Source organism: Dromaius novaehollandiae, chromosome 6 (genome assembly GCF_036370855.1).
Source record: "Dromaius novaehollandiae isolate bDroNov1 chromosome 6, bDroNov1.hap1, whole genome shotgun sequence".
Taxonomy (NCBI): Eukaryota; Metazoa; Chordata; class Aves; order Casuariiformes; family Dromaiidae; genus Dromaius; species Dromaius novaehollandiae.
Window position 1 is genome coordinate 28673749 of NC_088103.1, and position 16474 is coordinate 28690222.

At 43.2% G+C, this 16474-nt stretch overlaps 1 protein-coding gene and 1 long non-coding RNA gene across 5 annotated transcripts in view; one reads left to right on the plus strand and one right to left on the minus strand.

Annotated features, from left to right (window-relative positions):
• Nucleotides 1-16474, minus strand: part of LOC112979761 (uncharacterized) — a 77827-nt gene that overhangs the window by 13674 nt on the left and 47679 nt on the right. The gene's annotated exons all lie outside the window — the stretch shown is intronic.
• Nucleotides 22-15395, plus strand: FAS (Fas cell surface death receptor). Of its 3 annotated transcripts, none has more exons than XM_026094180.2 (9): nt 22-288; nt 7756-7921; nt 8506-8640; nt 11704-11815; nt 12175-12239; nt 12562-12639; nt 13071-13144; nt 13660-13684; nt 14042-15395. In XM_026094180.2, the coding sequence occupies exons 1-9, from the start codon at nt 259-261 to the stop codon at nt 14455-14457; spliced, it is 1101 nt and encodes a 366-aa protein (XP_025949965.1). In that variant the 5' UTR covers nt 22-258; the 3' UTR covers nt 14458-15395. The 3 variants fall into 3 exon arrangements, with proteins under 3 accessions (XP_025949965.1, XP_064370080.1, XP_064370079.1); XM_064514009.1 differs by lacking the exon at nt 22-288 and adding an exon at nt 3522-3903; XM_064514010.1 differs by lacking the exons at nt 22-288; nt 12562-12639 and adding an exon at nt 3509-3903.

Genomic DNA, 16474 nt, shown 5'->3' on the forward strand with positions numbered 1-16474 from the left:
CCACGCGGCGGGGCAAGGCCAGCCGCACCGCCCGCCGCCGCCTCCTCCGGGCCGCCGCGATGGGCCGCGCCGCGCCGGGCTGGAGGCGGGCCGGGCCGTGCCGGGGGCGGGCCGGGCCGTGCCGGGCCGGCGTGGTGTTTACCAACATGGGAGGAGCTGGGAGCGAGCGGCGCTGAGGTGGGAGCCCGGCGGCGGCTGCTGCTGCTGCCGCGCCGCTTTCTCTTCGCCGGCGGGCGCGGGACGGCGCTGCGCCGCGGCATGGCCGCGGGACTGCTTGCGCGGCTCCTCGTAAGTCTCTGCCCTGCGCGGGGCCGCGGGGGAGCGGGGCGGGCGGCGGGGCGCGGAGCTGCCGGACCCGGACTCGAACCCGGACCCGGACCCGGGGCCCGTCGCGGCTCCGCTTCGCGCCGGTGCCGCCAGGGCGCAGCGCCGCGACGGGGCGTTCAGAGCCGTCGCCGCGTTACTGGTTGTCGCCAGGAACGGGAGGCGACGCCCAGCTTTTTCCGGGAATTCAGGTAATTCGTTGACGTGACTTTGTGCTCGTCGTCGTCGTTCTGGGAAGCGACGCCCGCGAGCTGAGGCGCTGCCGGGCGCTCGCTGTTTCGCCGCACGCCGCTTCCCCGGGCGGCAGGCGGGGGGTCGCGGGCGCCGTGGGGCAGGTGGATGGTGGCGCGGGGTGGCAGGTGGCCGTGGGCCGGGTGGCAGGAGGGCCAGGACCGCTGGCCGTGGCGCACGGCGGTCCAGGCCCACGGCCCAGCGACCCGGCGTAGGCTGCACCGATGAGCCCGGGTGCCTGCCCGGGCACGGGCTGCGCTGGTGGGAGCTGCCCTGCACAGCAGCATGTGGCCTCAGTGAGGGGATCTGTTAAATCAACGTGATGGAGAATAGCAGTGTTTGAGGGGCTCTGAGCCACGGCCGAGAGCGACCCAGGAAAAAACAAAGAAATAGAGTCAGTTTGACGGGAACTGCAGCATTTACTGGGAATGGGGCAGGGCCTGGTTTTCTTGCATTAGTCATGCCCCACGGAGAGTATGAGTCTTCGCAGCTTCAGACTTTGTGTCACATGTGTAAAGTTCACTATTATTAGTAAAGTGATCTTTGCTACCCTTCATTTTGAAGGGCTGCTGTTAACAAGGAGGGTAAGCGAGCATTTTGGTGGCTTCAGCATTGGGGTCTCCACTGACGTAGATATGGTGGCCCCAACGGCTTTAGTGGCAGCTCCCACCCTGCAGGTGCTCAGGGGCAGCCCTGCTCCAGGGGCCAGGAGCTGGGGTAGCAGGGACCGGGCACGTGGCAGTGAGCCCTGCTCCCTAGCGCAGCCGGGCCCCCCGGATGCATCTGCGCAGCGTAAAATTGCTTCCCTGGCCACAGGTCTCACCCGTGGCAGGGGGACACCACGGAAATTCATGCTCAAAATCTCTCCACCCTGTGGCTGCGGTTGATCATGGATATAGTTTGTTTTGAATTTGGCAGGCCAAAACCTGGTGTTAAGGTAGAAACTATTCAAAGTCTGATCTTGCTTATTATATAACGGGTAGTAAACTATTTTATGTAAAGAAATTTAGAAGGTTACATCCATGCTCCTACACAAAGCATCAAACATTTAAATACAAAGGAGGATTTTCAACTGCTGGTAGAAGTGTATAATACCTGTTTCTATACAGGGAGAAAAGTCAACAGCACACAACTGGCTGAAATGTCAGTCTAGCTCTGTATCTTAGATCCCTTCAGAAGATAAACTCAGATAAACAATACGTCTCCTCCTCACACTGCTGCCAGAGTATAGAGATCATTCCTAGCCTTGTTTTTCATGAAGCTGTCAAATTCCAGCCCCCCTTAGAAAGCACTTCCACACACTTTCTATTAAAACAAATTCTGGGTGTTTATTAGTGTATTGCTGCACTACTTATAAATCAGTAAACTGGAGCAGCATTTGACTTATTGATTGGATTAAACCAGAATATGAAAGTAGTAAGTTGAGTTACACTTCAGTTTTGCAAGCAACTTTGTGTTGTGCTAAAGCAGGAGCAGTTGCAGGGATATAATGCAAAATAGCAATGGCCTACTTAGTTAGAAAACTTCTAACTTTACCCTGTAAAACAAGCCACAAAACCGCATGCTGTTCAGAGAGACACTGTAGAATAATAGGCCATCTTAAGAGAAAGAGAAATGTTATATAAGTATTTCATAATAATCCAATATGATTGCTTACAGAGTTGGCAATAGAAGATGTGCTTTTGAAAACAGGACATTGTACATTACTCTGCTGACCCTCCTTTCTCATTTCCCATAGGACTAATGCACCTGTTTAAATATATACAAACAAGTAGCAACAAAGTCACGGCATGACCCAAGTGTCAAGTATCATAAGGACCTCAATTCTGGAAATGTTTATCTGCTCATCTTTCTGTAGTTAACTGTCTTTATCTTTGATGCAACTCACTGAACAACAAGAAAGTGTCCCAAAGCAAACTGTATTGTGTCGCACAAGGAGAAGGGAGAAAAATTCCTAAATTTCTACCCTCTCCGGCTTCTCTTATTCATTCTTAGGCACAACATAGTTGGAGTGAGATGGGAGCTGTTAATACTGCTGCCTATCTCCTAAATGTAGGACTGTTTTAGATGAATATTATTCAGTGCTTCTAAAAAACAAAACAAAAACAAAACAACTAACCATTATTTCCCACATGCACACATAGAATACTGCACTGTGATTTGCATGTGAGACAGCCTGGATGAGAAACAGCAATGGCTTGAGTTTGGACAACAACTATTTTAATATGCTGGACTGTAAGTAAGGCTCCTTATTCTCACAGACACTCAGTAGATGCATCTTACTTGAAATCTCAGAAGCTCAGCATACTTCTAATTGTGGGGAAATACGAACTCCCATCCCCAGGCTTCAGAAAGCTGAGTGTGATTCTTTGTCTTGCTTCTCATAAAATATTTTAGAACATGAGGAAATGTTATTTTTAGTGGTTAGTTTGATGCTGTCAGCTTCCACCTTGGTGGGAAGAAAAGGAGATGGGGGGGGGGAAAGTGATACTGGAAAAATTGCTTATTGTATAGTAAAGGAACTGGAGTAGAGAATCCTCTTAACAAATGGTGTAAAATTACTACTCCTTGAAAAAGCCATCCTGAAAGGGATAACACAACTGTGTATTAAAATGGAGTTAACGTTAGCAATCATTTGTCAAAGAAATAACAGATGCAGATCAAAATTAGACCATAAATGAAATTTTTTTCTTTGCTCCCACTGGGTAACAAAGCAAGAAAAATCCCCCCCTCCTCTTTTTTTAAACACTAAAAGCCCCTGGTGACCTCACACATGTTGTTCCTCATAACAAATTTAGAGAGGGGGAAAAAAAGACCACCGAGCTCTGAAGGCATCAACATTAAGCATTTGAAATAGCATAAGGGGCTTACTAAAAAATAAAATCATTACAAAAGTGACAGGAGAAGCAGAGACTTATTTTTCACTTAGAGGGTGAAAAATTGTTGTAAAGCTTTTAAAAAGGCCTGCATGCAAATAATGCATGTATACATTTCGAAAGCCTAGATCTGATCCCCATAAGGTTGATCTGCTGGAACTTGTCGCTTGAAGGAAATTTACCCGGTATGAAGAACACTCAAACAGGGGAAGAATCTGAGGCCTGAGAATCCACAAATCACATCAGTTTTCTAAGAAACTGGAGCTCCTGTCACTCTGCCCTAGGAACAAAGATGAAAGCAGGTCTTCAGAGTTTCCTTAGCTGATGCCTGTTGCTGAATGCACTTTGGAAGACTGTCGGGGTGAAGGGGAGAGGGAGAAGGCAGAACGATCTCGGAAGTGCCTGGGCAATGCAACAGGAGCCAAACCAGAAAATCTGCACCCGTGTGATTGGTTTTATAGATTCTGCTAAGGTTAGCTATCGCTGATTGATTTTACTTCTATTGACAGCTCACTTTAATCTTTAGTTTAGATATGACAACTATTTTTTTAGATTAGGATAAGAAAGTTAAAAGACAGCCTCTATGAGTCATTTTAGACTGGAAAACATATAGCCTCTTCTGTTTGAATGTACACATCAGAAAAAAGCACCTATCAACCCTGCCACTGTGAAAGCCCCTAACGTGCTTCCTCTCTGTTATTAGCAATCGTTGCTCAGTGAGAACAAGGAGAGGAATTAAGGTGTGCTCAGGAAACTAAATGCCTGATGATGCGTTGCTTTTAAGAGGGGGCAAATCTATGAGGTACTAAAAAGTGAGTTTGAAAAATCAGGATGTTGCTTTGAAAGCTAAGCTCTCCAAAGGTTCCTGCTTTGTAAGGCGCTGCGTGCGGTCCCTGCGAGCAGAAGCTATGTAGGTGTCTGGTGCTGCTTCAAAGACGAGTTCTGAGAAGTGTTCCACACTTCTTGTAAGCGTATCAGGAAGTTCACCTCCATGAACGATGGCGAAAAGCTTCCATCGTGAAATCTTGTATTTCTCCCCTTCCCTAGCCCGCTGCTATAAAAACGTAAGAGGCACGGATGTTTGCTTGAGGGAAGAGCATCTCTGCGCTGCAGTATGACTGCAGTAGTTCAGTAAACCGAAGCAGTTTTACTGATGTTGGTCATTTAGAAAGATGTCTCCGTCTTTCCTTTTCTCCCATTTCCTACATGCTTCTCTGCGCGCTTTCTGTTCTGCGCTTCTCCAGTGTCGCCCTGCGCCTGTGCCGTGCCCAGGTGCTATTTATAGGTGCGTTTAGGGGGGCTGGAGCTGTGGTTATCTACCCTCTCCCTTTCTTTACGCTATTGTTTCACAGGCTCTTTTTTTTCCCCTTCCCTCACCCCAAAATGACAACTGCCGAGCTGACTTTGTTGCTCTAGACCAGGAGAGACGGGCTCACGAGGCCGGGTGGACGATGGCTCCCTGAGGGCCCGGGGCGGTACCAGATCCTGGCGTTAGGGCGCGCGAGGAGGAGGAGGAAAGGGTCAGGCCGGGCGCAGCGGAGGCGAAAACATTGCCGAGACGCTGGTCGGCTTTTTGGGGTCTTGGACCGTGCGTTTAAGCACGCAGCTGAGCGAAGGAGGGGGTCTGTGTGGGGATCCGGAGTCGCCACCACCGGAGTCGCCACCCCCACTCCCTCCATCTCAGGGGGAGACAAAAACGCTCGTCGCCTCGCGGTGCAACCTCACTGGCGCCTGCAGGCCGTGCGTCTGGCCACGCAGCCCGCGTGAAGGGTGGGAACCCCTCTGGCTCCCTTGTGCTTTCTGGCGCAGGCAGATTCCCCCAGCGCCTGCCTCGGACCGCCCCATTTCCGGATCCTTCTGCCGCGGTTGCCGGCCTCGCTGCAGCCGGCACCTCGGGCCGGCGCTCAGCCCCACGGCCGAGGCAAAGCGGCAGAGCCGCCACGGAGGGAGCCGACGAAGAGGTGGCGGAGCCTCGGCCGCCGGTGTGGGGCGGCAGGGCCGGCGATGCGGCGAGTGGCCCCGCAGGGCCGGCGCTGGCGAGGGCGGCCGCCAGGAAGCCGTGCAGTGGGGTGGCGAGCGCCATCGCTTCCTGTCAGAAAGCAGGGGACCGCACGCTGCTTGGATAAGCGCCTGCTGCTTCATCAAGTATTTTACGTCACACTCTCCAATCCCAGTTTTCAAATCAGTAATCCCAGTTGAAAGAAAGAAAAAAATCGTGTTAATCTGAGGTAGCGATTTGACAGCTTCTGTTGAGGTCTGCGTTAACTTGGTCTTTCAGCATCACCACGGACAGGTACACAGCAGCGCATCCTCAAGGCTTTGGCAGCAGCGAAAGTCCAAGTGCTGAAGGGGGGAAGTGACGGGCTGAGCACTGGGCTCTCCGCGCTCAAGTGCTAACCAGGTTTTTTGGCAGCTGAACCTTTTCTCAGATGCAAAGCATGGCTGCCCTGGCTTCAGTCTAGTAACTAATGTTGTTTAAATTTTAGAACAGATGGGTGTTAAGGAACGAAAATATTTTTTGTCCTCCTGTCTCTGCATAGACTCGAGGATGAAAAGAAGTGACTCCATGTAGGAGTCACCGGACAGTGGGCATTTTGGTCACTTCAGTTCATTAGCCACAAATAACGCTTCCTTCACTTGAGATGCCAGTTTGAGACTTAAACCCATCTTTCAATAAGTAGTTATGCTAATTAAAGAGTCTTTCTGCAACTAACTGAAGTTGAGATTGGCATCAAGCAATTTCGCACAAACTCAGGAAGATGGAATTAATCAGCTAGGCAGGAAAAAAATGTAAAATAATAAAAATAGCCAGTATTCAGATTATTAAGAGTTGTTTAAATATGTATATAGCATATCCTTTGCTCTTAGCATTAACAGATATGGTGCAAATTTGCATTAAGCTGCAATTGCTGAATGATAACCAACCATTCAGAATTAACTTCTCTTAAATATCCATGGCAAGATTAAAAATCTATTATTCAAATTAAGACTTTTTGCATGCTGATTTAAAATAAGAGTGGATCTGTGCCTGGCAAGACATCTGTGTTCCATCAGCTGTGCTACTGGGATGAGGAGTCTGCAGTTTCTTTGTCTTGCACCTTATTCTCCAGTAATCCCCTTTTGGAAAAAGACAACTTTCCATCTTTCTTCTTCACAACCTACCTATTCTATCATATTCCCAAGGACAATGTCATTGGTCCATTTCTTCCCACACATGATTTTTCTACTTTCCTCGTATCCCTCATAGACTTTGTCTTTGGGTGTTTCGTGAAATACTAAACATAATATTTTGTGATTAAAGAGGAGCAAGAACAAGGAACGTAGAGTTCAGCTTAGATTTTAGACTGAAAACTCTTCAAGACAAGGGCTGTCTTCATTTTTTTCTGTTATGGTTCCATGCAAATAGTATTACATAAGTTAAATAAAGAGTCAAAATACACAAATCACTTTGAACTATCATCAAAATGGGGTTAAGTAAAGGCAGGCAGTTTTTTAGCTCTCCTGCATAATAATATTTCAAGAAGGGGACCTAGTTCTTCAGCCAAAAAGCTGTCAGTTCATTATGTAGCTCCATTATAGAGATAAGACATGTCATACTTAGTGCATGCCAAGTATGTACAGATTTCCCCAGAAACCATTGTAAAGAATAAAGCAAATTATACCTATCCTGTTCTTTTTCCCGTTTTACTTCCAAAACAGAAAGAAAGAATGGTTTGAGCTCTATTTGTTCTACTGCGCTTTCTTATTATCATGAAAAGGGACAGGACAGTGACGGCTGGTAAAGTTACTACTGACCAGTAGTAGCGAAAAAAAAGAAACAAGGACCATGCAATTTAACTTGAGGAAAAATCCTCCCAAAATAGAGCAGGAGGGGTGGAAATTAATTTGGAAGGAAAGCAACACTTCTTCCAGGACTATGTAGGCATCATCTTCTAAGGACAAAAATAACTGAATTGAAAAAAAAGTACTAAGAAAGTACAGATTTAGGTAGAGTAATCTGAGGTAGAGAAAGCAGTTCAAGATACAACAGGAGTTCTTTAGCTTGTATGTAAGGTCATCTGTTAAAGTCAGATATACGGGCCTGTTCTCAAATACTAATTTCCAAATAACCAATACCTACAACAGTAGAGGTTATAGCATTAAATCTAATAAGTATTCTCATTATCCATTAACTCTTCTGACACAGTGAACAATTTCAGTAAGGGAGTGAATATGGACATCTTTAGCAGTGGAATAATGGTACTGGTGTAGCTCTGTGCTAGTAGTAAAATGCACCTACAATCTTTGACAATTTCTTCCATAATTTGCTGTTCTTCTCTTCTAGGTGGTTGGCTTAATTATTGAATCACAGTGCAAAAATGGTACTGAAGCTCCAATACACACAGCATATAATAAATTTATTGCAAGAAGGATCATTGCTAGAAGGGAAATTAAGTGTACCCTGGCTGAGTACAATTTAGGCGGTACATGTTGCAAGAAATGTGAACGTGGTGAGTATCATGATAAGACTATACTGAAAAGTGATCAAGTAGAAATCACAATTACTTTCTGCTGGGATAACTTAGTGGTGTGCTTTGTTTCTTGGATACAGTGCTTCATTCTAGCTCTACCCTTCTCCATTACAGGACCTCAGACACTTCCAAAGTATTTCTTGAGCTCAGTACACCAATAACTTTTCATAGATTTTTATATAGATAGTTCATATATAACATGCTCACCACAAAAGGGCTAACAGTAACATACACAGCTTTGAAAGAGGTTAGGAACATGCTAATATGGGCTTTTGCCTACAAGATTCTCCATGGGTTTTCACATTTTTCATGTAACATTTTGCTTGATGTCCTAAATTGTCCTTCAGTCCTAAGTTGGAGGAGGAGGGAGGGATATCAGATTGTATGTACGCTACATTGCTGAAAAGCACGTATTTATGCATAAAGAATATGAATTCTGCCAATATTTGTAAATCAAAAGGTATTACGTACTAAATAGGAAGTTTGAAGTAGGTCTTAGAGCTGATGGCTTCTGACCCAAGGTATTACAAGTCTAATTCTTGTTTCTCTCTCTCTCTCTGCAGGCTTTGTTAAAAATACTAAGTGCCCAACAAACATTAGAGAACACTGTGTTCAGTGCAAATACGGACAGGAGTACATCGATCATACCAACGATTTGGACAAGTGTCTGAGATGCGATTCTTGTGACAATGTGCTTGGTACGTCTATAGAAATAGCAACTCAAGCGATGACCCTTGTCTGATATAAGAGTAGACTGAAAAGTCTCGGAAAACCCTAAGTAAAGGGTAATATGCAGATTAAGATGTCCTAGGAACAGGACAAAAAGGAATTTATGGCAAAGTCGTCCTTTTATCCTCCGGTTCCCTTTTGTTGAGCACAGAGTAGGAGGAAGAACAAGCTATGTTGGTCCTTTATTTCCCCTTATACCTGCCTTTCCTCAGCCTGGGAGTATTTGGAGAGTAACACTGCACCTCTTCTATGCTTGCCTCTGCAGTACCTTTCCTTACTTCCCAAAGAGGCAGGTAACCCACTTGTACTGGGATGTTCTGGTGTTCTTAGTAGACCTTATAGCACTTAATGTTTCTGCACAGGCCTCAGCCTTGAGTTATGATACAGTCCTATTAGATTATCTTATAAACACTGTGATATTTTATGGATTATAATAAAAAGCTACCTGCAGGTCATGCTTTTATATGGCATATATTAACACATTTGTACGCAGGATGAAAAGTAGTACATCTTTCAGTAAGCCAGCTGTAGTACAGTTAGGAAAAACTGACAGGCTTCTGCACCTTGTTTTCTTCACCAGGCCTGAGCTCCTAAATTTGCAGTGGGCTTATGTTCTCAAAAGCTTCCATTTTCCTTTACCTTCTCACCTAGTACATTAGTTGGTCTAACAAAAGATAATACTTCTCCAAAAATTTTGTCTCTTAGTAACTAGTTTTCAAAATTATGCAAAAATGTGAACTAGGATATATGAAACAGCTTTGTTTTCCAAAAGACACTCAGTGTTGAGCATAGGCTTTTCTCCTTGTAAAGCAGGTCCTACACAATTTGGTCAGAGGCGAGGTAGAAAAGTGCACTCTTCTTTTTTCTCTATTTAAACAAGAGGTGTTGGGAGAAGTAGAGAAGGAATAATTCCCTGTGACTACTTTTGTAGTCTTTTATGTAATTAATAACATTATCTAAAATTACTGGAGCTCATATCATTGTTTGTCATACATTCAAGATGCTACATGGGGTACAGGACCAAATCTTGAGATGGTAAGATGCCCTACTGGATCAGACCAGTGGTCTGCCTACCCCACTGTTCTGCATTCAGCAGTAGAGGTAGGAGATGCTATTTATAGAGAGCACGTAAACCTGACTGCTGTCTTTGGTCTGATCCCTGCATATGCTCCCAGCATCCAGTTGTGGTTAGGGATGTTAAAAGGTACATCCCTATCTAGTCCTTTTAGTATCCATTTATGAGCCTGTTGTGCATGAACCTGCTGGGGGATGTTAAATTCCAGGAATTCACTACCCATTACATAAATATCCATCATAGATTTTTTTTTTTTTTAATCTATTAAACTAATCCCCTACTGGTTCTGCCAAGTGGCCTTTAGTTGCAGTATAGCTAGATTTAGGGAATGACAGTTCTGCATTCATCATATCCAAAATCCAGTTTGGTAAGCAGAGAGATAACTCTTATCTCCAGTGTGGTTGTACTCTAACCACCTGTTAGAATACTGATTTTTAATGTTTTCCCCTTCCTGAAACACCATGTGCATTAGCTCTCATTAGCTACTATAATAAGCATTTTTAGATGGGTAATGAAGATGCGTACAGGATAACAATTTAGTATTTTGCATACTGCCACAAAGGAAACTATCGGTTAAACTGGACAGGAAAGAAAGGGTGATGGGATGACTACGCAAAGTATGCCATGGACAATAATCACAGAATGGTTGAAGCTGAAAGGGACCTCTGGAGATCACCTAGTCCAACCCCCCTGCTCAAGCAGAGTCACCTAGAGCAAGTTGGACAGGATCGCGTCCAGGCAGGTTTTGAGTATCTCCAGAGAAGGAGCCTCCACAACCTCTTCCAGTGCTCTGTCACCCTGCCAGTAAAGAAGTTTTTCCTCATATTCAGATGGAACTGCCTGTGTTTCAGCTTGTGCCCGTTGCCTCTTGTCCTGTCACTGGGCACCACTGAAAATAGTCTGGCCTCATTCTCTTGACACCCTCCGTTAAGATATTTGTGCACATTGATAAGATCCCCTCTCAGTCTTCTCTTCTCCAGGCTAAACAGGCCCAGCTCTCTCAGCCTTTCCTCATAGGGGAGATGCTCCAGGCCCATAATCATCTTCATAGCCCTATGCTAGACTCTCTCCAGTAGTTCCATGTCTCTCTTGTACTGGGGAGCCCAGAACTGGACACAGTGAATAATGGGGTTGAAGAGATGTCAGATAATTGATAATATTAGTAAAGAAGGAAATTACCACTGGAGTTCCATGAGAATCATTTTTAGGATCACTCATTTGGTATTTTCATGCATGGCTTCAGCACTTGTTTTATGGTAGCACGTCATCAGATTATGAGAGATAACATGGTTTTCTGTTATAGCAGGGGACTGAATGTGATAACTCAAATTCCTTTCTATTCCTATATTCCTATGAAAACAGCTTTTATATTAGATAGATCTACTTATAGTATTTTTTTATGAAGAAAGTTTTTTTCATAGATGGAATGGAAATCACTTTATATACATTGAGGACAGGAGAAAAATAATTCACTTGTTTTGATATTTAAGCAGAGGAACATGTTAGCTAGAAAGAGTAGAATTCCTCACTGTTGGAAGTCCACAGGAAGAGAAAAAAGAGATCATCTATCTGGGATAGTAAAGAACTTAACTCTGCCATAAAGCAGGGTGGTGGGTTCCACGAATTTCTGAGGTCCCTTCAGTCTGAATGGGAAAAAGAAGCTGACAACATTTGGCAGTGCTATAAATGAGTCCCCTTCTACCAAGTACTTTATTGTATAATCAATTTTCTGAGCTTTTTGGCCAGCAGAGGTCTCATTGCCATCTTCCTCCTTCCAGTACTCCCACAGCAAGGTTCCTTATAAAAGTTATGTTGTTGCTGCAATTAAGCCTCGCCAGCACCAGCAGTGGTAGAGCTAAAAACACTAGAGTATGAGTACAACAGCTTGCAAGCAGAGGACTGACATAGTTGTAAGGCCTACTTGTTCAAACTAACAAACTTTAAGAACTCATTTTAGGTTTGGAGACTGCAAAGAAATGTACCCCAATACAGAACACAGAATGCACTTGTATAAAGAACCACTTCTGCAATTCTTCTGGGTCATGCACACACTGTGAGCCATGTACCATGTAAGTTTATGCCTTCATTGATTCATGTTAAATATCCAATTTTGATTCACCTTTCTCCAGCCAATTTAAAGATGGAGTCTATGATAATATCTAATCTGGGGGAAAAGACGCTAATTTTCCTTTGCTTAACTCTGTTAACGTAACTTGCATGCAGACTTTCCAAAGGCACATGAAAAAACTTCTATAAATCCACCAACTCTGCATATACCTTAAAAACTAGTTAAGTGGCTAAGCTGTAATATATCTTGATATAATAAACACCTTATAAAAACTGATAGAAGATTTTGATTTGTTCTCTTGAGAGTTTCTAAGCAGATAAAAAAAAATCTCATAATAATATTTGTTTGTGTTTTCTGCAGATGTGAAAATGGCCTAGTTGAAAAACAATGTAATTCAACTTCAGACACCGTATGCAAAATGAAAGGTACCAATTTAAAACCTAGCATGGTATGCAGTGACCTGGCATGATTCCTGACAGCTAGGGGCATCATATATACCAGGCACTGCACCGACCTGTGGAGCATGGTTGCTCTTTTCCCTTGATCAATGTGGAAATTTTGGGGTCATCATTCCTTTTTAGGGGTGACTTGTACTAGATAAGCCTTTAACAAAGTAGTAGCCTCTGCCATTAGGAGAGAACAGAAAGATCCCTATAATCTGACACAATTTTGTTTAAATTTTATAGTGTGTTGCAGTATTGCATTTCTTGACTTTGCTTTCATGTACTGTTTCCAATGTTTCAATAGAAGAAGGAAGCCTATCATGGATCGCTGGAGTTGTTTTGGGATTTGTACTGTTAATGCTAGCTGGAGGAATATTCTGGTGTAAGTCATTCCCTATTCCTTGTTCCTATCCTACTCTGAATAGGATGCTATTCCTCAGATGTAATTTTATTTGGTTGGCATCTGAGTAATCTGAGGTAGAGAAAGCAGTTCAAGATACAACAGGAGTTCTTTAGCTTGTATGTAAGGTCATCTGTTAAAGTCAGATGTACGGGCCTGTTCTCAAATACTAATTTCCAAATAACCAATGCCTACAACAGTAGAGGTTATAGCATTATATCTATTAAGTATTCTCATTATCCATTAACTCTTCTGACACAGTGAACAATTTCAGTAAGGGAGTGAATATGGACATCTTTAGCAGATGTAATTTTATTATTCTTTCTCAGATGTAATTTTATTATTCTTGGAGTGCAGAGGAGAAATCCACTCTGTGTTGGATTTTAAAATTGTTTTGTGTTGTATTGTTTCAGATAAGAGAAAATCTAAGGATCTTCCTAGCAAACAGTCCCCGGGTGAAGCAGTCCCCAAACCAGGAGTTCCTTCTGTAAGTGGTGTTGCTTAAGTCAGATAAAACTCAGCTTGGTGCCTGAACTTTTGTCCCCTTTAAATTACGCTGGGACTTCCCAAGCACATGGATGCCTGTCCTCTATTACATGAATGCAGTAGATTTCACCAAGGGGATTCCTTTGGGAGAAGTAAGAAGAAAAAGAGTAACCACCTCAAATTATTTCTTCACGTTACCTAACAATTTGTGGATGTGCTTCCTGAGTTACATGACCAAGATCAAAATTTTATAAATTATCCTGCCTCCACTGACCCAAGGTACCTGTCCCCATGCATACTTTTAGGCCAAAGCAACTGTGAGGTGATTTCCCTAGCTAAGTCACACAAAAAGAGGTGTGTCCAGTCTGATTCCCTGGCTAGGAAAGAGGGAAATCATGGGGAAAGCTAAAATAAAACTGGAGAGGCAAATGTCATGAAATCTGTTTATCCTGTTATGCAAGGTTGGTATCATACAAAACTGGTTTCAATTAACTTCTCCCCTGCTTCACTTTTCAGGAGATGGTACCTCTCATATATGCAGGTAAGAAGCAAGTAATTTCTTAAAATTCACTGTAAGAAAAAAATATAGACACAGAAATCTTGCACTATTTTTGTGTGTAATATTTTTGTGTAGACTTTGTCATTTTCTGGAGCTGTCACTCTGGTACAACAGAGAAGGCTTATTATAGAAATGCCAGCTCCTACTGTGCTTATTAAAGCATTTAGTGGTTTCATGTTAAGGAAAGTTTTAACTCAGGAGGAATTTCACATTCTTTGTTGTGTAGGAAACATGAAACTTTATCTGTATTGGATAGGGAAAGGATCAACTTTCCGCATAGGTGATTAAAAGCAGTAAGATATCAGTGCCAAGAGTTTTCCTTTCCTATTATGCTTCTAGATATTGACCTGAGCGCCCATATTCCTGGTATTGTGGGGGAGATGACACTCCAAGATGTCAAGACATTCGTTCGTAATCACAAAGTACCAGAACCCGTCATAGATCAAATTCTTCGGGATAATTTTAGTGATACATCTGAACAGAAGATTAAGCTGTTTCAAGTCTGGTATCAAAGACATGGGATAAAAGGAGCTTATGGAACCCTAATCAACAGCCTGAGAGAGCTTAAAATGCGTACTGCAGCTGATAAAATTGAGGAAAAACTGAAGGCAGCTGTTCCCAACAGCCAGGAAGGTGGACAATCTTACAATGATCACATTGAGCAAAGCACAACCTGCACTCTGGAAGGTGAAAACTCTTATGTTGATAATGCTGAGCTAAGTAAAACCTATTCTGACAGTTTGGAAGAGACATAGCATAGCATCATTTGAAAATTATTTCTAATTCATTTTGTATTTTTGTAATAATATAAACCATGAAGCTTTTAATTGTCATCTTCTTTGGCAGCTCACTAAGATCCAAGGAGTTTATAATGTGAACAAGGAACAGTTATGATTTTTTGAGATGCATCTTTCCTTTTTTAAAACGAAAAGTTATAACCATCTATTTAGGTTATTAAGAACTGTGAGGAAAAGTTTTAGAGCTCATTTACTAAAAGTTACAATATAAGAGTTCAGCTATTAGACTCAGTACCGAAAGAAAGAAGTCGATCATTACTTGAAGAAAAGGTTTAGTTCAAATGTGTGGTCCTGCATACTGTATCACTATAATGTTTTGCTTATATTAAAATTGCAGGATGTAGCTTTTCCCTCTTACTGAATTTTTCAAAGAGAAAGTTCTGGTTTTAAAAGTCTATGAAGTGTACCAGGAAAAAGCTTGAACAAAAAAATCTGTTCTTTTACATACTACACCCCTCATTATTTCTGAATATAGGTATTAATCTATAATGAAATTCTATTCTTTTGTAAGCAGGACTTTTCACTTGTATAAAAGTACAGCTTTGAGTGTGTGTGTGTGTGTAGGTGTGTAATATATTTCTGTGTGTGCATGTGTGTATACAAACTGTGTATGTGTGTACATATATATGCGTATGTATATATGCACAAGTTTTTATGTGCAGAAGCCCCAGGATAAGGGAAAGGTATTATTTCCCTTGTTTTCTGCAATGATTGCAAGGCTCTTCTAATGTTAAAACTCTTCAGAGATGCAGGAGCTGGAATGGCGCAGAACTGTGGTTTTGGGAGGTCAACCCAGCACAAGCTGTGGAGTCTCCAAACTTAAGTGTGCAACACTAGCTTTCCTAATGCAAGAAATGATAATAAGGAAAATGTAATAATAAAATCAAAGTAGTGAATGACTCTTCTCTTTCCTTCCTACAATGCACCTATAGATGTCATTTTTAGGTTTTATTTTACTCATGTCAGTAAATCACAAAATGGGGATCATTCTCCTGAAAAATATTTCTCCCTCTTTCATCACAGAGCCCAGAGGTCTCCTAAAGCCAAATAATCAGTGGTGCTGCTCTGCAGCCTACCTGCTCTGTAAGAATTGAGGGACCGTACGAGACTGTTCCGAGAGAGGGGGAGTTTCACACATGTGAAATATTTCTTGCCCTAGGCCGAGCTCTTTTGCACCCCTGTCTTTTGCAGTTCAGAGACAGAATTAGATACATGCCTACTACGCTGCTTCACATCATTTGTCTGCTGGTTTAACATTCTGACTTACAGAAGAAGCAAACCTTAAAAAGAAAGAAGGCAACCTACCTAATACGCATCTGTCCAGGAAAACCTTCCTACCCTTCCTGTCTCCCAGTGAAGCCTTCCCTGCTCAAACAGTAATTCACATGCAGTCTCACAAAATGTTTCAATCATCAGGAAGAAACCTTTCTAATTTCATTTTTCAGGTCACATAGGAAGTTAGATGACTTTTCTGTTTGGCTGTACTATCTGTTCCCCCGAGGGAAGCTCCGGTTTGTATCAAGGATCAGCCGTACCCAGTGCCTTTGCTGAGGAGACCTGCCTGAGGTCATTCCCTGCTGAGACATGCATGCATGCACCCCCAGAGCAAGGCCTGTCTGGTGTGTTGTGTCCTGACTGCTGCCATCTGCTCCTGCAGGTGTGGAAAGGGCAGGGCAGATGTGCCAGCAGGAAATCAGGTTCTGGGAATCCACCCCAAGGCAACGCTGGGTCCCCCAGGCCTCCAGTGGGGACTTGCTCCTAAAGGTCGTGCTACTACTGGCAGTAAAACACTTGTGAGGGCAGTGTGTAGCCCTTGAAGAGAGTTAGAAATGCAGCCATGGTTCTGTTAGTTGCATTCAGCATAAGACTGAAATGAAAAACAGGACTTAAAGAAGCTTCAGAAACTCTCAGTCTTTCAAAAACTTACCTGTGGGGCTTCCAAAGGCCAGAGAGGCCATTTTGTTGCCAAGCCAAG

Bases quoted from the DNA above. Each gene is read 5' to 3' on its own strand.
- FAS (XM_064514009.1), top strand. From the start codon at position 3,841: ATGCAACAGGAGCCAAACCAGAAAATCTGCACCCGTGTGATTGGTTTT. The intron at 8,641-11,703 runs GTACGTCTATAG...AACTCATTTTAG, and splicing joins TTCTTGTGACAATGTGCTTG to GTTTGGAGACTGCAAAGAAA. The intron at 13,145-13,659 runs GTAAGTGGTGTT...TTCACTTTTCAG, and splicing joins CCAAACCAGGAGTTCCTTCT to GAGATGGTACCTCTCATATA.